Here is a 24,255-nt window from a genome sequence, read left to right on the forward strand (position 1 = left end):
GGAGGTTGGGGCCTTGGGGAAACAGGAGGATTGGGATAAAGGAGGGTTGGACAGGGGAGCACGGAAGCACAATTCTTAGTTAAGGGAGCCACTTTAGGGTTGGCAAGAGACCTGACCCTAGAGGGGCTCCCAGGTGCCCAAGCCGAGGTCCCCAGTTAGTTCCTTGGGCAGCTGAGGATAGGGAACCTGAAATGACCCTATCCTAGAGCAATACTGACGAATATCTTGCATATCATCATAGAACCTTCATCTGGTGATGGATGGAGATAGAGACAGAGACCCACACTGGAGCACTGGACTGAGCTCCCAAGGTCCCAATGAGGAGCAGAAGGAGGGAGAACAAGAGCAAAGAAGTCGGGACCACGAGGGGTGCACCCACCCACTGAGATGGTGGGGCTGATATATTGGGAGCTCACCAAGGCCAGCTGGACTGTGACTGAAAAAGCATGGGATAAAACTGGACTCTCTGAACATGGCGAACAATGAGGGCTGGTGAGACGCAAAGGACAATGGCACGGGGTTTTGATCCTACGTAATGTGCTGGCTTTGTGGGAGCCTAGCCAGTTTGGATGTTCACCTTCCTAGATATGGACGGAGGGGGGAGGACCTAGGACATACCACAGGGCAGAAAACCCTGACTGCTCTTTGGACTGGAGAGGGAGGGGGAAAGGAGTGGGGAGAGGGGGAGAAGGGTGGGAGGAGGGGGAGAAGGGTGGGAGGAAGGGGAGGGAAATGGGAGGCTGGGAGGAGGTGGAAACTTGTTTTTTTTTCTCCTTTTCTCAATAAAAAGAAAAAAAATAAATCTTTAAAAAAAAAAACAGAGAAATATCATGCCCAGATCTCCCCTTGAAAATGTACCAGTCCTGTAGAAATGTTTGCCAATTAGACTACCTATAAGAATCACAGGATACAATTTAAAAGAACCATAAACTTCATCAAAGAATTCTAGGAGTTTAAAGAAGATACAAAGAAACAGCTTAATGAAATTAAGGAGAAATAAAAGCCCGAGTGATGCCCAAGAAAAAACAAATATAAAGCTGATGGAAAAGGTAAAGACAACTTAGGACTTGAGAAAGGAATTCAACTGAGAGATATAAACATTGAAGAGGACTCAAGTTAAAATGAAGAAGGAATTGGAAAACCCAATTGCCCAACTAGAAAATCAAAGGAAAGTCTTACAAGTAGGAAGAATCAAATACAAAGTATATCAAAGAAGCAAGGAACATGTAAAAGTTTTTAAAAACATAAGAAAGGAATATACAGGAACTGTGGAACACCATGAAAAGACCAAACCTTCAAATTACAGGCATAGATGAAGGAGAAGAATCCAAAGTCAATGGCATAGGCCAGATCATAAAACTTCTCCTAAACTAAGGAAAAAACAAACAAACAGACAAACAAACCATACAGACACAGGAAGCATAAAGAACACAAAATAGATAGGACCAGAAGAAAACAAAACTCCTCATGGCACATCATAATTAAAATACTAAGTATATAGCACAAAGAAAGAATATTGAAAGCTGAAAAAAACAATCAAAAACACAAGTCACAAATAAAGGATAACATTTGATTTCTCAATGGGAACTTTGAAAGCCAGACAAGCTAGGAACAATGCATTCCGAGTCCTAAAAGATCATGATGAACAAACTAGACTAGCCATAGTTTAATAAAAAAAAATTCCCATGATTTAAACAGCCTAAAAACTATATTCAACAAACCAAACCTAAAGAAAAGACAGGAAGTAATATTTTAGGCTGAGGAGAGGAATGAGTATAATAAAGAGATGGTGGGAAGAAATATCAAGTTATAACTACTAAAATACAAAATACCAGTAGGAATACAAAAACAAAAAACCAACGACACGATTACCACAATTAACACACACATTTCAATAATAACTTTAAATATTAATGGCCTCAATTCTCCACTCAAAAGACAGGCTGACTGAATGGATCAAGAAACAGTCTATTTGCTGTCTACAAGAAACACAGCTTTAAAGACAGGAACCACCTTGGAGTAGAAGGATGGATAAAAGTAGCCCAATCAAATGGGACCGAAAAGCAAGCAGGCATTGCTAGTCTAATATCTGACAAAATAGAGTTCAAAATAAAACTAATCAGAAGAGATGAAGAGGGATAATTCATTCTAACAGGGGAACATTTAACTAAGATATTACTATTCTAAACATATATGCAAACTCTGTAGTGTCCAATTTCATAAAAATATGTACTACTAGATTTAAGGACACAGATTAACACAAACCCATTAATAGTAGTTGATTTCAATGCCTTACTTTCTCCAACAGGGAGGTTACTGGTTTGAAAAATAACATCAATAAATGGCATCATACATCAAATGGACCTAACATATTTACAAAATATTCTACCCAAACACCAAGAAAATACACATTCTACTCAGTGTCACACAGAGGCAACTCTTAAAAGACAAAATCTTAGGACACAAAACAAATTTTACAAAGTCAAAAAGACTGAAATAACTTCATGTGTCCTATGTGACCACAAAAAAATGAAACAAAATTGACAGAAAACAAATCACTAGCAACTACACACACTCATGGAGACTAAATAGCTCATAACTGAATAATGAATGAGTCAAAGAAGAAATCAAGAAAGGATGAAACATTTCCTGGAACCAAATGAAAATGAAAACACAAAATAACAGAACCTTTGTGACACACTGAAAGCAGTCCCAGAAGGGAAATTATAACTCTGCATATGTGCATTTAAAAAGTGTAGAAATATACAAATCTAGTTTAAATGAAAAATTCCCATCTGGGATGACAATGTTCCTTTTAAGAGTCAAAGATTATCTACCAAAAATGCCAACAGCAGGCATGAAAAGTCCTCTTTTGAGGTGTCAAGGCTGTCTAAGTGACTCCCAAAACACTGTTATTGCTATTGCCTTTGGTTAACCCCTCCCCAGAGGCAGAAGTTAAGTCCTTATTGCTGAAGGAGACACCATGCACCTCAGACACATGTCCCAGAGGCCCCTGAGCCGGGACTGATATGAAAGCCTCCTCTCTGAGGACTAGCTTTTATGCCAGAAGGTGCCATGCAAGCTTCTAAAGGAGGGAAACAAGTGGCTCCTACCCAGCTACAATGCCTGTAAGCCACAGCAACGAACAGCACAATAAAGGGTGCAGTAGTGATCAACATACCTTGCTGGTAACCAACAGCTGTCTAATTGGACTTTGGACTCACTCAAAAAGAGGTAAATCATGCTTGATACTGTAAGTCTACACAACTACTCATGAGTCTAGAATCTCAGAGGAGAACCTAAAACCACTTTACTGAATGAGCATAATCCCTAATTACATTCTACATATTTGTTCTTATTCCCACAGATAAGTGTAGTCCTTACTCTGCATCAGGAAAACTTCTCTTTGCAACAGATGTAGACATTAGAGAAAATCACAATCAATTAAAATGCAGAGTTGTGGAGCCCAGTCCTAAGGCATAAATCTATAAAACACTCCTGTTTCTAGGGCCCAGGGATCATTATGGAAGAGGGGACAGAAAAATTGTAAGAGCCTGAGGATCAGGGGTTTGCTGTGAGATTGTATTTTCTAGGAATGTCATAAGTGACACCTATAAAATCTCATTAGCATGACTCCATAAACATGGGCTGAATACGTACAACAAGACTATACATGCCAAAGTAGACGAGGAAAGACCAGAAAGGCCCAATTCTATATAAAACACTATAGGAAACTAAGGAATGCTGAAAATGGGAGAAATAGTCTTCCCAAGGGACGAACACAACAATTAGTTATCCAATACCAAATTCTAGTCCTGAAACATACATATAAGTAACAGTATACTGACTTAGCAGGTCATTTTTTATGTATTTAGGAATATATGTATATGTAACAACAATTAATGAAAAAAGTCCATGAATTTGAAAGAGAGCAAAGAAGGCTATATGGAAGGGTCTAAAGGGAGGAAAGGGCACGGAGAAATGATGTAATCATACTAAAATTTCAAATTAGTAATAACAAACAGTCTATGTCTCCCCCATTGATTCTGAGCAGACTCATTTGCAAACTGTAAAATACAGCTCAGTGATACAATGTGTGATGTCTAAGGTGAAGTTGGGAAAGTCAAGTTCTTAGTAGACTCCTTGAACACCCATGCTTGAAAACCTATTTATGCTGCAAGTCTAACTACTCTGAGATCACACAGCAATGAGGAAGCTAGTCAGATGGGGAAACCACATGAATCCTTTTCCAGCAGGCACCAGGTTGTGAAACAACTAAAGATTCAAACTCTTGGCTACCAGGTTTGCTTCAGCTTTCAAAGTTTTTCTGAGGCCCCAGAAGTCACAAACTTAAGTCAAACTGTTCCCATTGTGCCCTTCCCAGTTCTTGAAACACAGGACACAGAAACATGATAAGATGGTAGTTGTTTTAAACTAGAATTTAAAAAAAAAACTCCCTTATTGACTGGATCTGAATTTTGGAGATTTCTTAAAGTGATCAATAAAGGCATTTTTGGAAGGCAGTTGGAAACTTTTTGGCTATAGACTGAGTATTAGAATATCCCTTTTTATTATTTAAGACCTTTATTAACAGGTGCTTGCAGTTTGTTGACTTTTTTGTGAAAAAAATCAAGTTGTAAACTTTTTACTACAAATTAAAAATGAAGTTCTTAAAAATCTTAATTTGACCAGATATGAAACAATTAAAAAACATTAAAGGTTTTGAGAAAAACCAGACCTTTTTTTAAAAAAAAAACACATTTGTCATTACCAAAGAGAGACATCTTTAGGTAAAAATAATAATAATAAAAAAAAACCCATGCTGCATAGATAATGCAGATAGTTCTGCCATATCTGGTCAATGGGCAAAAAGCAAGCACTTAACGTCTTCAGCGCCAATCTTCGTTCATTTCTTATTGCTGGAATTTCATATTCATTTCTTGTTGGATGACTAAACTGAATGATGGTAAAGATGGTAAGCCGGCATTTACACAGCCCCGCCCTGCTCAGCCTCGGGAGCGGAGGAATTCTCAGCTGGTGGATCTGGCTGCTTTTGTCTCTTTGCCATCTTGTGGTTTAGGGTTCTCTGGGCGCCTGCGTTGGGTGATACTGACATTGAGGTGGCTGCTGACCTTGGGTCTCTTCTCCTTGATGTTCCTTGTCCTTTTCATTGCCGTCCTCTCTAGGTTGTCTTTGGTGAGGGGGGCCCCTGCGAAATCGTAGTCTGTAACCCCGATACATTTTCTGTCTCACTGGTCCACCTTACTCTCCTGCACTCTGGTTGTCAGCACCCTCCATCACTTCTCCTTGCACAGGAGGGTTGGAATACTGTGGTCGACAAACAGTAAGGTGGGAACCTTTGCCTGCAATAGGGCTGGCGTCGTTGGGCTTGGCCTTCAGGAGCACTTTCCGATCCCTCATTCTTTTCCCCACTCTCACTATTCTGGTAATTCTGCTGGTAATTACGTGGAGGACCCCTACGACGTGGATAGTGTCTAAAATGGTTACGGTCTGCTGCGTATTTACTGCCTTGAACTGGAACTCCATCAGGGCCTGTAACGTTTGCTGCCTCCGCATCCTTTTCTCCTTCAACAATATCAAACTCCACAATCTCTCCATCTCCCACACTGCGAAGGTACTTCCTGGGGTTGTTATTCTTTATGGAAGTCTGGTGTACAAATACATCTTCCTTGGTGTCATTCCTGTTGATGAAACCGTATCCTTTCCTTACATTGAACTATTTTACTGCTCCCAAAACCTTCGTTGCGGTGACCTTCTTGTCCCCGCCGGTGGGCAACGCCACCCGGGCTTCCACTCCCCGGGCCGCTGCCCATAGAGCCAGGCTTGGTGTAGGCGGCGCTGAGAGCGGCAGGCTGCTGCTGGGTCTCAGCCTTGTTGCTCATGGTTGCAGTGGTGGTGACTGGGGCTAGAAGCAATGGCTGAGGCTCCTCCCAGGGTGTGATGGTGACTAGGGCAGCGGTAGGACTCTCAGGGCTCTCTGGGGTCAGCTCTCTGCTCCAGCTACCGATTGAACTCGTATTAGAATATCTTGTAGACTTAACTGACAAATATTGATATAAACAGTGTTATCATAGAGGGAGGCATTCTTAGGAAATACTCAAATGGCAAAATGTTGACATATATTATCTTGAAGTGCCTCAGGAAAAACTATAGATAGCTAAATATGGATAGAAGGATGAAACAATTTTGACAAAATGTTAATATTAAAGAATTAAGGTATTAGTTAATGGACATGTATTTATTTATGTTACTTTTCTTATCCTGGTGACCAAATGTCTAACAAGAGGTAATTTAAGAGAGAAAAAGTTTATTACGGCTTGGTTTAAAGTTCTTATTGGTTACAGTTCATTATTAACCAACTATAGTCAAAGGAACAGGGAAACCGGTAGTCTCACACATTGCTTTGTGTGAGTATAAACAATTTTTGAGATGTATTTTTGAGTGAGAGCCAGGTATTACACACAGGCAGATCTCTAAGAGTTCCAAATCAGCCAAGACTACACACAAACAAACAAAATGTATTATTTAGTGAGAAAAGCAAAAGACAGTACATAAAGGAATCTTCCAATAGAATAAAAAAGGCAAAGATAATATATACATGGTACACTCAGATGTAAATATCTGAAAATATCTCTGAAAACATAAGAAACTGTTAACAGCGGTTTACTCCAAATGGAGAAGTAGAAGGCCAAAGAATAGGGTAGAAGAAAGGCCTTTCAATGTTTATCCTTATATATGTTGACCACTCTATAATTTCATGGAGAGTCAGTCTAAATAAATTATCAGAGATACATGTAAATATGCTTACTTCAGATGTTGTTACTAATCATAAAACTTGGCAATGGCATAAATGTTCCACATTAAAGAAGAAGTTAGGTATATTCATGGAGAGATATTTCTTTGATCATACAATTGAGAAAGAACACTTATTGGAAAGATGGGGAAGTATATCAGAAATTAATGAAAGGAGAAATTAAATTGATAAATTGAGGAATGGTGGTAAAAATTCTGAGACAAGATCTCACTATGTAGGCCAGAATGACTTCAATCTCATTATGTATCCTAGGTAGACCAACCATAAATCTGCAATACTTTACTTTCTAAGAAAATGTAGACTTGTCTGGCTTGAAACCTACTATATAGATCAGGCTGGCCTCAAACTCACAGAGATATCCCTACCTCTACCTCCCAATGTTGAGATTAAAGGCATATGCCCAGAAAAATATTTTTTTTTACATTTATTTATTTGGGGAGAGGTCAGAGAACAGCTTTCAGAAGTTAGTTGTCTTCTTCTACCATGTGGGCTACAGAGATTGAACTCAGGTTGTCAGGCTTGGTGGTAGGTGTTTTTACATGCTGAACCATCTTGAAAGTTCAAATCTGCAATCCTTTGATTCTCCTGTCTCCACTTTTGTTGGGCTAGGGCTGCAGGCTGTGGTACTATAACTAGCATAAATTCTATTATCTTGAGCTTTTGAAGCATCTACCAGGAAAATAAAAGCTATGATGCTGCCTTTAAGGCATAGAGTTGAAAGTAGAGAACAGAGAGAGAACACTGCTGTTCAACCTAAAATCCTCTATATTAATTGCTTGCTACACATACCACCTTTGATTAAAAAGCAAAACAAAAATAAGAGTATGAAGTTTTATTGTAAGTATTATTTCAAACCCCTCTCCCCTAGTACTAAGGATTAAATTCAGGTTTTTACATGATAGGCACTCTACTACTGAGCAATATTCTCAGCTCCTACAGTGTTATTTCAACCAGAAAAAGAAAAAAAAAATGAACAGAAACATAAAACACTAGAAGAAAATGTCAAAATGTTAACAGTGGCTGCTTCTGAATGGCAACATCCTGGATGACTACTTCTTCATAATTTCCTTTACTTTTAGTATTTTTCACATTTTTTAATACACCAGTCAAAAATTTTATCTTCATAGAAGAAATTAAAGGTAGTAACTATAAGAAGAAAGAGAAAATATGTTTGATTTTTATATATTGGTGATTCACTCATTAAAACACATTCTAAGAATTAGAGAGATCATAAGTTTAGCTATATAAATTGCTGTATTGCTGGGACAATAGCAAACATGACACAGTAGAAGCTTGAAAAATGATTGTATATTGAGATTTATTCTTTCTTGCTGATGGAAACTCCATTGCCAGTCTGTGAAAAAATCCTGGACTGGCCTCCTGGAGGATAAATGAATGTATGGAAAAAGGACCTAGGTATTTTTATGCTATCTAGTCCAAAATCAAGCTGGCTGAGATTGCAGGAACAGCTTAACCAACACAGAATCATGAGAAGTGGCAAGTATTCTTTTAGGCCATTAAGGTTTGGGTAGTTTGTTAAGCAGCAAAAGCACCATGGGCTGTGGAAGATAATTCAGTGCCTTAAAGCACTTTCCACATAAGCATGAGAACTGGAGTTTGGCTCCCCAAACTCATGTAAAACTGGATGTGGTAATGAGCATCTACAAGCCCAGAATGTCTACAATGAGATGGGAGGCAGAAACAGGAGAAACTCTGAAAGCAGGGTGTATTGAACAACAAAAGATCCTTCATTAAGAAAGGTGAAAGACAAGGGCCCACGCCTGAGGTTGTTCTCTCAGGTTCACATAAACACAACTGCATGCACCTATGAATAAATCACACACAAGTGAACATGCACATTCACTACAGACAGAAACATTCAAATTTTACAAAGCTCCCAAATGCTCTTAGGTGTAAACAGCCTGATCAGTGAGAAGAAGAAAATTATTTTATCTCTCAAAATTCCATGTTGATCTCACTGACCTACTTTCCCTCTCTTCCTTCCCTTCCTCAGAGATGACTTCTCAGTAGTTGACAATCTTGAGATTCTTGCAGAGCCCAAGAGTCAACATAATTTTCCTCTTTGGAAACAAAATTATTATGGGGGAATGGGATGATGGTTACCAGAATGTTCTTAGATGCTGAACATGGCTTATTGAAATTTTCCTTGTTTCCTTTATCTCAAGCCATATGATATCATAAAGCAATAGCTATGATTTTCCTAGCTAGATTACATAAACTGTGCTACACAATCATTTTAGCTCTGGCACCAAACATGGAACAGATGTTTGCTGACTAAGCAAATGAGTGACTGAATAAGATCTTGTTGTACCATTTATCCCTTATTTCAATTAATTTTTTCACCTGGCCACTCCTACAGAGTCTAAGATACAGATACTAGATCACCTTTAGGACTCCATGGAGCATCATCTGAATTCTTCTTTTTTTTGGGTCGAGATTTCAGAGCAGGGTCATCATCATCAGACTCCAGGGATGGATAGACTGTAGAGAGAGGTGAAGGCAGGAAAAATGAAATCTCATCCAAAAAGGCAAAGACAGAATTACACATACTTCAGTCCTTCCTACTCCTCTTCAACTTTACTCATCTACACATTCCACACTCGACTGCAGAAGGTCCCTAAATATCTCACAGTTTGTGCCTTTTCTATGGTTGTTCCCTTGTTATGAAAGTCCTTCTCCTACATTCACCTTATTCTGATTAATTTGGCCCACATCACTAAGGTGAGTTACTTGGCTCACTTTTTAAAAACTCAGCTCTAGATTTAACTCTGTAATATGTTTTTCCTCATTCTTGTAATCTGATTTAGATTCCTCCTTGCCAGCTCTCCAGAGCAACCTGTATTATGCTTGTACTGGAGATATTACATTGTACATTATATTTACAAATGAGGCCAGGGATATGTGTTTGATTTTATATTAAAGCACCCCCATACAATGAAAAGCAGATATTTACTGTTTGTGAAATAATGAGAAAAATAAACTTAGTTTAACAGGACCAAGATTATTGGAACTACATGATCTAACTGATACAGTACCCATATACAAGTATCCTATATTATAGAAACAAATACAAGTATATAGAGTATCAAAAAATTCATAGGCAACTCCTCATAATCCACAGGCAAGATATAGGATTTAATGGGATTATGGTATAGAAAGATTCTATTGATAATTCTGATTGCATTCCCAAGCCTAGAAAAGAATTTTATAAATAACAACCTTCTAGGAATGTTCCTCCTACTTCTCTCCACAGAGCTTATCTATAGAAAATTGAGTCTATTTTTCAGACCTTCCTTTCAATAAAGAGGTAAAAACTTTGCCTCCTGACTATTTTCTTTCGAAAAGGGAGTATTTAATTGTTCTTAGAAAAAGATTGAGCACTAGTAACAGAGCTCTTTCAGAAAAATCCATCAATATTACTTTGTTAGATCTGAAAGTTTTTCTACTCCAAAGAAATAAGGGTGGCATAGCAGAAAGACTTGGTGTCTTAGGGTCAGAAAACCTTGAAATACTGGATGACACAGTAGCGGCCTAAAAACAGTTTCAGAATCTTAAACCATAAAAATCGAAATAATAAACAATATCTAACCTTGCCTTGCAAAGTCGTGTTCAAAAGTTGTACTTAAGAGTTGATACATGTGGGCCAGTAAGATGACTCAGCAGGTAAAAATGATTGCTGTACAAGCTTGGTGACTTAGATTTTGTTTTCCAGAACCCACATAAAGGTGGAAAGAACGGGCTACATAAAGTTGTCTTCTGATCTCTACACATGCTGTGGCATATGGACCCACCCATCATGACAGCATTTTTTGAAATTTAATAAGAAACAGATAATATTTAAAGTAACTTACATAAGGAATTCCATTCTGAGCTTCACATTTTAGTCAACAGGTATAAATTATAAATTATGCCTTTGCATTGAAAGAAAATATATATAAATATCCATATTAAAATATAAGGTTGAAGCCACTTCCTGATTTTAAAACATATTACTAAAAATAGTTATTAACTCAGTGTGCAACTGGCATAAAGGCAGGTATGAGAACCATTGACAAATAATATTCTTTTGATTTTTGGGACAAGGTCTCACTCTGCTGCCAAGGCTGGCCTCAAATATCAAGTGCCTCTGCCTCTTGAGTATTGGGATTACAGGTATAAACCACCATAACCAGCTCTCGCTAAGATTTTTGTACCTGTTTTTTTATTAATACTTTTAGTTGGCATACAAAATAATGGGTTATGACATTTTATGCATATGTCGTTGTATATTGCACATGACTCTATCCTCCCTTAGCTGTTCTCAGTTTCAATAAGCTCTAAAAGACTAAACTAATACAAAACATCTCCAACTACAAAAAGCTAAAAATCAGTAACAGAAAGAAAATGGAAAATTTAAAACTAGGTAGAAGTTATACATACTCAAAAAGAATCAAAGAAATAGTCACGTGTGATTTCAAAGACTTTGATAAAGGGTAAGAAGGTTCAGTGGGTAAAAATGTCTACCACCAAGTCTGAAGACACGAGATCAACTCCCAGAATTGTGGAAGGAGAAAACTGACTCCCACAAGTTGTCCTCTGACCTCTACACATATATAATGCCGCAAAATAAAAGGGAAACTTTTTAAAACTTTGATATGAATTGAAACAAAAATAGAATATATAAAAACCTTAAAAAGTGCAGCAAGAACAGTGCACAGATAGCAATTTATACCTGCAAATGCCTACATATAAAAAGATCCTAAATCAATAGCCCACCTCCATAAAAAAAAGAATTATTATCTGCCCCTGCCACTCTCCATACCCACAGCCACAGTTTACAAAAGAGCTCTGCCTGGTGACTATATTCCAAGTCCTATCCATCCCTTTGCACAGGCTTAGTTCCAGGCCTGTGACTCTGATATAACCTGGTTAGTCCCTCCCATGTACGCCCATCTGCCTCCCCACTCTCATCTCCACAACCACAGGCCTAACTCAAAACCACAGCTCCAATACTGGCTTTGCCTGGCCTAGGTCCAATCCAGCAGTTCATACATACATACATCAGTTTTACCTAGCTCCTACACTGATCAAATCTAAGGAAAGCTAAAAATTTCACATTAGATACACAAGCAAAGAAGTCCACATGCCCAGGTCACATTGAAAAACTCTATGAAAGACCAAAACAGTATGTGTCCCATTAAACCCACCAGTTTTATAGAAATGTTCTCTAATGAGAATAATCTAGGTGAACCCCAGAGCACAGAGTTCAAAGAATAACATCTTTAAGGAATTCAAGATGTTTAAAAGAAGACACAAAACACCTCATTGAAATTTAAAAGGATAACAACACATGCTAGAATGATGCTCAACAAAACCAAACAGAAAACTGAACAAAATGATGAAGACAATTCAGGGTTTCAAATCCCAATTGAGAAATAAGATAGAAATATATTGGTGCAATATAAAGCTGAAATGAAGATGGAATTGAAAAAATGATTTGACTCTCACTACCCACCCCCTCAACCACTCTTCCTAGTCCACCTCCATTCCTTTGTGACTTTCTACTAGAGACACCAAAGACACACTTGACTGGGACCTAGGCAGACTACCAACAGACTACTCCTTTTCCTATTCCATCTGTTCCCTCTCCAGTGCTTAGCCCCTCCTTTCATTTCATCTCCACTCCCTTCAGACCTGTGGCCATCTGTGGCTAGATTCAGGGTACCCTTAGTTCTGCCTCTGCCCCCCTTTGTGAAGCCAGGTCCCAAGTTCTAATTAATGGAACTTCCAGAGTCAGTCCCATTCCCTGCCTGTAAAACTCAACCTTAAAATGGATCAAGGACCTAAACCACAGGTCACAATTCCTCAATGGAAAAATTGAAAGCCAGAAGAGCCCGGAGCAATGCACTTCAAGTTCTAAAAGACCACAACTGCCAACCTAGACTGCTGTATCCAGGACACTATCTGTCATAGTTGAAGGAGAACGAAAAACATACCATGATACAGACTAAAATAATCTTTTGCTTATACATTATGGTTTCCAATTATGTGCTTATATGAGAATTGTGTTGTTTTTTTTGTTTTTGTTTTTGTTTTTTCGAGACAAGGTTTCTCTGTGGTTTTGGAGCCTGTCCTGGAACTAGCTCTTGTAGACCAGGCTGGTCTCGAACTCACAGAGATCCGCCTGCCTCTGCCTCCCAAGTGCTGGGATTACAGACGTGCGCCACCACCGCCCGGCCCTTATATGAGAATTGTTGTGTGTGTGTGGTTTGGTTTGTTTTTTTTTTTTTTTTTTTGAGACAGGGTTTCTCTGTAGCTTTGGAGCCTGTCCTGAAACTGGCTCTGTAGATGAGGCTGGCCTTGAACTCACAAGATCGGCCTGTCTCTGCCCGCCTAGTGCTGGGATTAAAGGCCTGTGCCACCAACCTCTGGCATGTTCTTTTTTCTTTTGCTTGCTTGCTTGTTTGTTTTCTAAGGAGAAAGAAAGAAGGGAATGAAGTTGGGTGGGTAGAGGGGTGGAGAGTATCTGGGAGGAGCTGGAGGAAGGGAAATCATGATCAGAATACTTCTGTAAAATAGACTACATCCTGGGATAAAAAACAAATCTTTACAAATTCAGAAAGACTTCATATATCCTATCTTACTGTAAGATAATAAAACATATAGTCAAAGCAAACAAATCTCTAGTGAGTACACAAACTCATGGAGATAAGAAGATAAAACAACTCATTACTGAATGGCAAATGGGTTAAAGAAGTCAAGAAAAAAAAAGAAAAAAATCTTGGTACTTAATTAAAATGAAACAGCACAATAAAATCTCGGGAGGGAAATTTATGGCTCTAAGTGCCTACATTTAAAAATCAGAAAGAACCTGGAGTTCTCAGTGGTTAAGAGCACTGGCTGATTTTCCAGAGGTCATGAGTTCAATTTTCCAGCAACCAAATGGTGGCTCACAACTATCTCTAGTGGGATCTTCTGCCCTCTTCTGGCAGAAAGGTGTATATGCATAAAATAAATAAATCTCAGGAAAAAAAAAAGAAAATCAGAAAGATCCATGTTAGCAATGGGGAGTCAGAAACAGGCAGATCTCTCTAAGTTCTAGGCCAGCCTTATCTCCATGGCACGCTCCAAACCGGCCAAGGCTACACAGTAAGGCGGTGGTCGCGCACGCCTTTAATCCCAGCACTCGGGAGATCTCTGGGAGTTCGAGGCCAGCCTAGTCTATAAGAGCTAGTTCCGGGACAGGCACCAAAGCTACAGAGAAACCCTGTCTCGATAAACCAAAAAAAAAAAAAGACCATGCATCAAAAACAAACTTAAATTAGAAAGAGCACAAATATATGACTTAAAGATACAACTCAAGAATTTGGAAATTAAAAACAAAGCAAATTCAAACCCCAGTATATGGCAAACCCAGTATAACAAAAAAAAAAAAAAACAACAAAAAAAAACACACAGCAGAAACTAGTAAACTAGAAACAAAGAAAAATATAAAGAACCAAAAAATCTGTTTCTGTAAGAAGAGGAACAAAAACCGACACTCTTGGCCCAACTAAACCAAAGAAAGAGTTTTGTTTTGGTTTTTGGTTTTTCGAGACAGGGTTTCTCTGTAGTTTTGGAGCCTGTCCTGGAACTAGCTCTTGTAGACCAGGCTGGTCTCGAACTCACAGAAATCCGCCTGCCTCTGCCTCCCGAGTGCTGGGATTAAAGGCGTGCGCCACCACCGCCCGGCCAAAGAAAGAAATAGTAACCCAAATTAACAGAATTAGAAATGAACAGGGAACCACTTATAAAAGACATATGGAAATTAAGAATATTATAATGGAATATTAAAACCTGCAGTTCATTAACTTCAAAAATTTAAAAGAAATGGACAAATTTCTCACAAACCACCAAAGTTAAATTAAGTGGTCAACAACCTAAACAGAACTATAACATAAAAAATTGAAAACAGTAATAAAAATCATTCTAACTATAAAAGCCCAGGTCCAGATATATTCATAGCAGATTTCTAACAGATTTGCAAAGAGCTACAGTCAATCCTTATTATTCAAAAGGTAGACATAGAGTACTTCTAAACTCCTTCTATGAAGCCAGTATTATTCTAATATGATACCAATACCAGGTAGGCATAATGATGAGAACAAAAAAGAAAATGGCAGGCCAATATTTCTGATGAACAAAGATTCAAACATCATCAATAAGATACTTAAAAATCAATATAAAAGTTGATCAAAAAGATTATCCACCTAGACCAAGATGGCTTTTTCAGAGATGCAGGGATGATTCAAAATAAACAAGTCAATAAATGTAATAAGCTATGTAAATGGACTTAAAAGACAAAAATCACATGATCACCTCAATAGTTTGCATAAAAAAACCTTTGATAAAATCTAGCGTGTCTTCTTGATAAAAGCCCTAGACAGAGTAGAATTAGGAGAAATGTATTTCAAAACAAGGCTATATGTGACACATACCCAACATGGAGAAGAATTTGAAGCAATCCCATTAAATTTAGGAATGGGACGGGTCTGTACACTATCCCATTCAATATAGTGCTAGAAACACTAGCTAGACCAATAATGTAAAAGTAGGAAATTAAAGAGATATAAATAGGGAAAGTTGTTTCTGTCCCTATTTGCAGATAAAATATACAATAGATTCCAAAAATGTGACCGGAAAACTTCTAGAAATGATCAACAATTTCATCAAAGTGGCAGAATTCAAAGTCAACTACAAAAATCAGTACCTATCCACCAACAACAAACGAGAAAGAGATTATGGGCACATTCCCATTCACAATAGCCTAAAAAAATCTAGAACTAAAACCTAGAGGTAAAAGACTTCTACAATGAAAAAGTTTTAAGTCTCCAAAGAGATTGAGAATGATAATATAAAATGGAAAGACACTGAATGCTCATGGATTGACAGAATTAATGACCAGTCTACCAAAAATTGTTAACAGATTCAATACAATCATCAACAAAACTCCTCTCATTTTTCACAAAATAAAATTCATGTGGAACCACAAAAGACACCAGAGAGCCAAACAAACATCAGTAAAAAGAACAAAGCTAGAGGAGTTACCCTTCCAGATTTCAAAATTGTTACAGTGCCAGTATAATAAAAACAGAATGGCACTGGCAAAAATAAAGAAAATAAATAAATAATCCAATCAGACAGGTAGATCAGTGGAACAAAAGAGAAGGCATAAACATGAACACATGTAACAATGGCTGTTTAATATTTAACAAAGATGGCAAAACATAAACTGGAAAAAAGAGCATCTACAACAAATGATGGGGAAATTTGATGTCTACAGGTAGAAGAATTAAAATAAACCTGTATTTATCACTTGGCATAAAAGCTAACTCAAAAGACCAAAATGTGAAACTTGAAACACAGAAAAGTGCTAGAAAAAAATATAGGCAAGATCCTACAAGATAAAGGCATAGGAAAAGACTTTCTAATTAGGACCATTTATATAGGAAAACCAACAATTGACAAGTGGAACCTCATAAAACTAAAAAGCTTCTGTACAGCTAAAGAAACAATTGAAGCCCCCAGAGCAGAAGAGAAACTGCCAGTGACACATCTGACAAAGGATTAATAACCATAATTTTATAAGACATTCAGAAAATAAGAGTAAACAAAATGACCCACTCAAAAACATGGGTTATATAGATCTGAATAGAGTTCTCAAAGGGAGAAATAAAAGTAGCTAAGAAGTATGCTCTTTGGGCTGACGAGGGAGGGGGACTTGATTGGGGGAGGGGGAGGGAAATGGGAGGCAGTGGCGGGGAAGAGACAGAAATCTTAAATAAAAAAATAATTAAAAATGTTCGCCATCCTTAGCAACTAGGGAAATGAGGTCAAAATTACTTTGAGATTTCAGCTTAACCTAGTCAGAATGCCTAAGATGAAGAAAACAGCTCAAAACAAGTACTGGAAGAAACATAGGGAAAGGCAAACTCTGAGTCACTATTTATTGGTGTGACTGCAAACTCAAGGAGTCACTCTAGATATTAGTGTGGGGAACTCTAAATAGAGATCCGCCTGCCTCTGTCTCCCAAGTGTTGGGATTAAAGGTGTGAGCCACCACAGCCCTAGTGTGGGGAACTCTTAAAAACCTAAGAAATAAATACACCACACGATCTATCAAAAACCAGTCTTTGCATATGCCCAAAGAACTCAACATATTTCTCTACAGATACTTGTTCAGCCACATTTGTTGTTATTGTAATCACAATAGCCAAGACATGGAAACAACCTAAATTGTCTTTCAACAGATAAAAGGATAATGAAAATGTGGTATATACACACCTTGAAATACAGTTTAGCTGCAAAAAACCCCCCACAAAATAATGATAATGGCAGATAAACGATACAACTTGTAGTAATCCAGACCCAGAAATACAAATGTCAAGTGTTCTCTCTCATCTGCAGCTCTTAGCTCCAAATTTTTAATTGTGAGTATATGACATGGAATAACCACAGAAACCATTAAAGTAAAAAAGAAACCATGGGGTGAGCAGAGAAGTGCTAGAGAAATGATTGGCAAGATACAGGTAATATTAAGGGAGAAATGGGAAAACACGGGAGTCTTAAATAAGAGGAGAGTGTCAATACAGAAAGAAGGGAGGAAAATAACCCTAGTTGAAAAACATTTTTTATTTGCCTAAAATTATAGGTAATACATTTAAATGTATATGCACACATAGATATATAGCTTAAATGCAGTTACATTGTTTTTTTTTTGCGGTGAAAATATTCCCCAGAAGAATGACAGACTAACAAAAATTCCAGTAGCAGAACACAAAACTCTCAAAATAGTGTACCACGTTGCTGTTGTCCTTGGTTGCCTCCCAGAGGCTGAAGGCTAAGTCCTATTGCAGAAAATATCATGCACCTCAGATTCAGAATCCAAGCTGGATGTGACCTGAAAGCCTCCTCCCTGAGGACTATCATGGTTCCAGAAGTTTGTATGCAAACTGCCAAGGAAGGAAAACAACAAATAGTCCCCAGATGTGATTCGTAAACTAAAGACCAACATGGCAAGATATCTCCCAAGTGTGCAATAATGTCTTGATGATAAGCAACAACTGTCTAAATGAACTTAAGGCACATTCAAGAGAAGGGAAATTATGCCTGATAATGGAAACCTAGCCAACTACCCATGACAACAGAGATCATAAATCCTACAGGAAAACCTACTACTACCACTTTCCTAAAACTGGAATACTTCCTACCTACACTCTAAATACTTATTCTTATACCCACAAGTAAGTGTAGTTTTCACTCCTCATCTAAGAAGATTCTTATCCCAACAGATGGAGATCATTATAGAAAACCACAACTGGTCAATTGATTGTGGTGTGCCCAAATCCAATGGATATATCTACAACACAACTCCTGCAGCTAAATCTTAGGGAACACCACAAAAAGGGTAAAAGACTGTAAAAATCGGGACCAGGAAATCTGCCCTGAGATTGAATTTCCTCGAAATGAAATGTAATAGTAGGTCTGCCTAAATAATACCTGAACCACACACACACGGACATGGGGTGGGGAGAAGCGAGAGTAAGGAGAAAGGGTGGAGGGAAAGAAGAGGGGAGGAGGGAGGGAAGGGAAGAAAGAATAACAAGAATGCCACTACCAATGAACACTGTACTGGAAGTTCTAGGTACAGTAATTGGGATGGGGGGAGAAGAGGGAGGAGATTGTGGAAGAGTAGCAGTAATCATAGTGGTCATGGAGACAGGTTCAAATCAGTTGTAGACAGAGACATGGCCAACAGTATTTGTAGAGAATCAAAATAAAAAAGCTACAGTAGACCATGTGAGATTAATCATGGCGATGGAATTTCTTAAAATGATTCAGAGAAATTTTCATATACTGTTGCGATCTGAATGAGAAATAACCCCATAGGTTCATGTGTTTGACTATTTGGTCCCTATCTGATGGCACTGGTTTGAAAGTTTGTGGCACTGTTAGGAAACAGAGCCTTGATGAAAGAAGCGGGTCACTGGAGGAGGACCTTGAATTTCTATTGCTTGGGCCTGATTCCTTATCTATTATCTGCTTTGTAGTAATAGGAGCGGTGGGGCTGCATTCCCAGCACCCCGGCCGCCTGCTCGGCTAGCTTTACCCGAAATAATTACACGGAAACTGTATTCTTTTAAACACTGCTTGGCCCTTTAGCTTTAGCCCTTACTGGCTAATTCTGATATACCGATCAACCCATCTCTAATAATCTGTGAGCACCGGTCTTACCGGGAAAGATTCAGCCTAAGTCCATCCTGGGTCGGAGCTGGGGCATGGCGTCTCTCTGAGGTGTCTGCTCCCGAGAGGAGAGCTGTGAAGTCTGAGCTCACTTCCTCTTCCTCCCAGCGTTCTGTTCTGTTTACTCCTCCCACCTATCTTCTAATCAATGAGGACCAAGCAGTTTCTTTTTATTTAACCAATGACCTTCCTCCATCACTGCTTCCTGACTAAGGATGTCCTGCGACAAGCTGCTTCAAGTGCCTGCTGCCTTCCTTCTTTACTATGATGCACTGTACCCCTTTTCAAATCATTAAGCCATAATAAACGCTTTTTTCCTTCAGTTGTTTCTCCAGAAGAACAAGGTCATGTTTTCGAAAAATACAGGAAATTGGTACTAAGGAGTGGGGCTGTTTACTATGATAAGCCTGCCCATGGGTTAATAAGACTTAATTTTTTTATGTTTTTGAGAATGTGTGTTTTGCCTTCATGTATGACTGTATCACATGTGTTCAAGATGCCTAGAGACTAGAACAGGATGTCAACCTTCCTGGAATTGGAGTTACAGCTGATTGTGAGCCACCACATGGGTGTTGGGAATTGAACCTCCATTCTCTGGAAGAGCAGCCAGTGCTCTTAACCACAAAGCTATCTCTCCAGCAATGTGGTTCATAGGCCTTCAGAACAGATTTGTAGGACAAATGTAAAATTTGGAGATTCAGGCTAGAAAAGCCCTTAAATACTGTAAGCAAAACAAAATGAAGATAATCTAATAGTATTCAGAAAACCAGAATACCAAAAGAAATGTGGATCATGGAGGCCCAGTTCTTGAGGTTTCAGAAGAGAACAAAATCTCTATCAGAACTTGGCCTAGAGGCCATTTATATTCTAGCAAGTGACCTAGCTGTATTCTGGCAGTGTCTGGAGAAATTTAATGAGGCTGAATTAAAAGGTAACAGACTGTGAGTGTGTGTGTGTTTGTGTAAGAAATCTCAAGACAGATTAGCATTTAGGTTAGGATGGGTCTTGGTTACTCCTACCCAGGAAGTGCATAAAGATATGAAAAGTGCAGTGTGGCGAAGAAAGTAGCTTGACTTGAGTTTAAAAATCTGGGACACCATGAAAAGACCAAACCTAAGAATAACAGGGATAGAAGAAGGAGAAGAATTCCAGTTCAAAGGCACAAAAAATATATTCAACAAAATCATAGAAGTTTTTCCCAACTTAAAGAAGGATATGCCTATGAAGGTACATGAAGCTTACAGAACACCAAATAGATTGGACACCCCCCCCCAAAAAGTCTCCTGCCATATAATAATCAAAACACTCAACATACAGAATAAAGAAAGAATATTAAAAGCTGCAAAAGAAAAAGGCCAAGTAACATAAAGACAGACCCATCAGAATTACAACTGACATCTCAATAGAAACTCTGAAAGCCAGAAGGTCCTGGACAGATGTGTTGTAGACTAAGAGATCACGGATGCAAGCCCAGACTACTATACTAAGCAAAGCTTTTATCACCATACCCGGAAAAAAACAAGATATTCCATGACAAAACCAGATTTAAACAATATCTATCCACAAATCCAGCCTTACAGAAAGTATTAGAAGGAAAACTCCAACCCAAGGAAGTTAGCTACATCCACGAGAACACAGGCAACAGATAACCTCACACTAGCAAACCCAAAAGAAGGGAAACATGCAAGCACCACTAACCAAAAAATAACAACTGGTTATTAATATCTCTTAGTATCAATGGACTTAATTTACCTATAAAAAGGCACAAGCTAACAGAATGGATAGGAAAATAGGATCCATTCTTCTACTGTGTTCAAAAAACACACCTCAACCTCAAAGACAGACATTAATTACCTCAGAGAAAAGGGCTGGGAAAAAGAATTTCCAATAAAATGGACCTAAGAAGCAAGCTGGTGTAACTATCCTAATATCTAACAAAGTAGACTTCAAACTAAAATCAATCAAAAGAGATGAAGAAAGACATTTCACATTCATCACAGGAAAAAATCCATCAAGAGGAGAGATATCAATTCTGAACATCTATGCCGCAAATACAAGAGCAACTACATATGTAAAAGAAGCATTATTAAAGCTTAAACCTCACATCAAACTCCACACACTAATAGTGGGAGACTTCAACAATGGACTGGTCTGCTAGATAAAAGTTTAACAGAGAAATAAGAGAACAGATGTCATGACTCAAATGGAATTAACAGGCATCTTTCCATCGGACATAAAAGAATATACCTTCTTCTCAGCACCTCATGGAACTTTCTCAAAAACTGACCACATACTCTGTCACAAAGCAAACCTCAAAAGATGCAAAAAAAATGGAATAACCCCCTGTATCTTATCAGACTACCATGGCTTAAAGTTAGAACTCAATAATACAAAATACAGAAAGTCTACAATCTCATGGAAACTGAACAACACTCAACCTAAACACCACTGGGAAAAGAAAGGAAGAAATAAAGATCAACTCAAAAATCAGTAGCCCTACTATACACAAATGACAAAAGGGCCGAGAAAGAAAGAAAGAAATCAGAGAAACATCACCTTTCACAATAGCCATAAATAACAAAATATCTTGGGGTAATGCTAACCAAAGAAGTGAAAGACCTGTATGAAAAGAACTTTAAGTGTTTGAAGAAAGAAATTGAAGAAGATATCAGAAAATGGAAAGATCTCTGATGTGGGATTCCTCTCTGTATGCTGTGAATACAATTGGTTAATGAATAAAGAATCTGTCTTGGCCTGTGATAGGAAAGAGAAGAGCCAGGTGGGGAAAACTAAACTGAATGCTGGGAGAAAGAAGGCGGAGTCAGGACACCATGTAGCCGCCTTTGGGAACAGAGGCAGGATGGAAACTTGCCTGTAAGCCACAGCCACATGGCGATACACAGATTAATAGAAATGGGTTAAATTAAGATGTAAGTTAATTGGTGAGTTAGCCAATAAGAAGCTAAAGTGAATGGGCCAAACAGTGATTTAATTAATACAGTGTCTGTGTGGATATTTCAGGGCTGAGCAGCCGGAAACAAAAAGCAGCCCCCTACTACAGATCTCCCAAGCTCTTGGATAGGTAGGATCAACATAATAAAAATGGCAATGGCAATCTTACCAAAAGCAATCTATAGATTCAATGCAATCCCCATCAAAATCCCAACACAATTCTTCATAGACCTAGAAAGAAAAATACTCAACTTCATATGGAAAAAACAAAAAAACCCAGGAGAGCCAAACAACTCTGTACAAGAAAGGAACCAATGGAGGCATCATCATACCTGACTTCATGCTCTAAAATAGAGTTATAGTAATGAAAAATGCTTGGTATTGGCATAAAAACAGACAGGTGGACCAATGGAATCTATCAAAGATCCTGATATTAATTCACACACATATGAACAACTGATTTTTGACAAAGAAACTAAAATTATACAATGGAAAAAAGAAAGCATCTTCAACAAATGGTGCTGGCATAACTGGATATCAACATGTAGAAGAATGCAAATAGATTCATATCTATCCCCATGCACAAAACTCAAGTCCAAATGGATCAAAGACCTCAACATAAATCCAGCCACACTGAACCTCACTGAAGAGAAAGTGGGAAGTAGCCATGAACACATGGGCACAGGAGACCTCTTCCTAAATATAACACCAGTAGCACAGACACTGAGAGCAACAATTAATAAATGGGACCCCCTGAAACTGAGAAGCTTTTGTAAGGCAAAGAAAACAGTCACTGAGACAAAACGGCAGCCTAGAGAAGGGAAAAGATCTTCACTAACCCCATATCAGAGGTCTTATCTCCAATATATATATCAAGAAACTAGACATCGAAATACCAAATAATTCCATTAAAAATGAAGTACAGAACTAAACAGAGATTTCTCAACAGAAGAATCTCAAATGGCCAAAAGACACTTATGCAATTGCTTAACATCCTTAGCCATGAGGAAAATGCAAACCAAAATGACTCTACACCAGTCAGAATGGCTAAGATAAAAAAGACTGAGGATAGCTTATGCTGTAGAGGATGTGGAGAAAGGGGAATACTCTTCCACTGTTGTACAAACACTTTGGAAATCAGTATGGCCGTTTCTCAGAAAGTTTGGAATCAATCTACCTCAAGACCCAGCAATACCACTTTTGGGCATATACCCAAAGGATGCAGACCCATACAACAAGGACATTTGCACATCTATGTTCATAGCAGCATTTTTCCTAATAGTCAGAACCTGAAACAACCTAGATACCCCTCAACCAAAGAATGGATAAAGAAAATGTGGTACATTTACACAATGGAGTTCTACTCAGTGGTAAAAAACAGTATCTTGAAATTTGCATGCAAACGTATGACACTAGAAAAAAAAACCATTGTGAGTGAGGTAACCCAAACCCAGAAAGACAAACATGGTATGTCCTCACTTACTCCTAAGTGGATATTAGATGTAAAGCAAAAGATAACTAGCCTATACTCCATGACCCCAGCTTCCAGAAGACAAAAAAAATCCCCTGTGGAAGGGGAAATAGACAAGGTCTGAGAAAATTGGGAGTGTGGAAGGGGCAAAAGGGGAAGGAGAAGGAGAACATGAGGAAACTGGATGGCTGAGATGGGGGAAAGACAGAGAGGGAGAACAAGGAAAGAGATACCTTGATTGTGGGAGCCATTATGGGGCTAGTGTAAAACCTGGCAGGAAATTCCCAGGAATCTACAAGGATGACCCTAGGTAAGACCCTAAGCAATAGTGGTGAAGGTCCCTGAAATAGCCTTGCCCTATAGTCAGATTGATTACTACCTTAATTGCCATCAAAGAACCTTCATCTAACAACTGATGGAAGTAGATGCAGAGATCCACAGCTAAGGACTGGGCTGAGCTTTTGGAGACTAGTCCAAGAGAGGAAGGAGTGATAATATGAGCAAAGAGGTCAAGACCACATTGGGGATACTCATAAGAACAACCGACCTGAGGTAGTGGGAAATCAATGATCTGGACTGACAGTGGGGGACCCTGCATAGGACCAAACTAGGCCCTCTGAATGTAGGTAACAGATGTGTAGTTGGGGCAGTCTTTGCAGCCACTGGCAATGGGATCAGAATTTATCCCTTCTGCTTGAACTGGCTTTTTGGAGCC

At 38.5% G+C, this 24,255-nt stretch overlaps 1 protein-coding gene and 1 pseudogene across 6 annotated transcripts in view; both read right to left on the reverse strand.

Annotated features, from left to right (window-relative positions):
- The window catches only part of Phf8 (PHD finger protein 8), a 98,419-nt gene that overhangs the window by 13,545 nt on the left and 60,619 nt on the right, over positions 1-24,255 (reverse strand). For all 6 annotated transcript variants that reach the window (XM_075958872.1, XM_075958868.1, XM_075958867.1 and 3 more), the window contains one exon: positions 9,242-9,337. In XM_075958872.1, the coding sequence (XP_075814987.1) occupies positions 9,242-9,337 (96 nt within the window). The remainder of the gene's footprint in view (positions 1-9,241; positions 9,338-24,255) is intronic.
- On the reverse strand, positions 4,906-5,961 carry LOC142841790 (Y-box-binding protein 1 pseudogene; annotated as a pseudogene).

Source organism: Microtus pennsylvanicus, chromosome X, assembly GCF_037038515.1.
Source record: "Microtus pennsylvanicus isolate mMicPen1 chromosome X, mMicPen1.hap1, whole genome shotgun sequence".
Lineage (NCBI taxonomy): Eukaryota > Metazoa > Chordata > Mammalia > Rodentia > Cricetidae > Microtus > Microtus pennsylvanicus.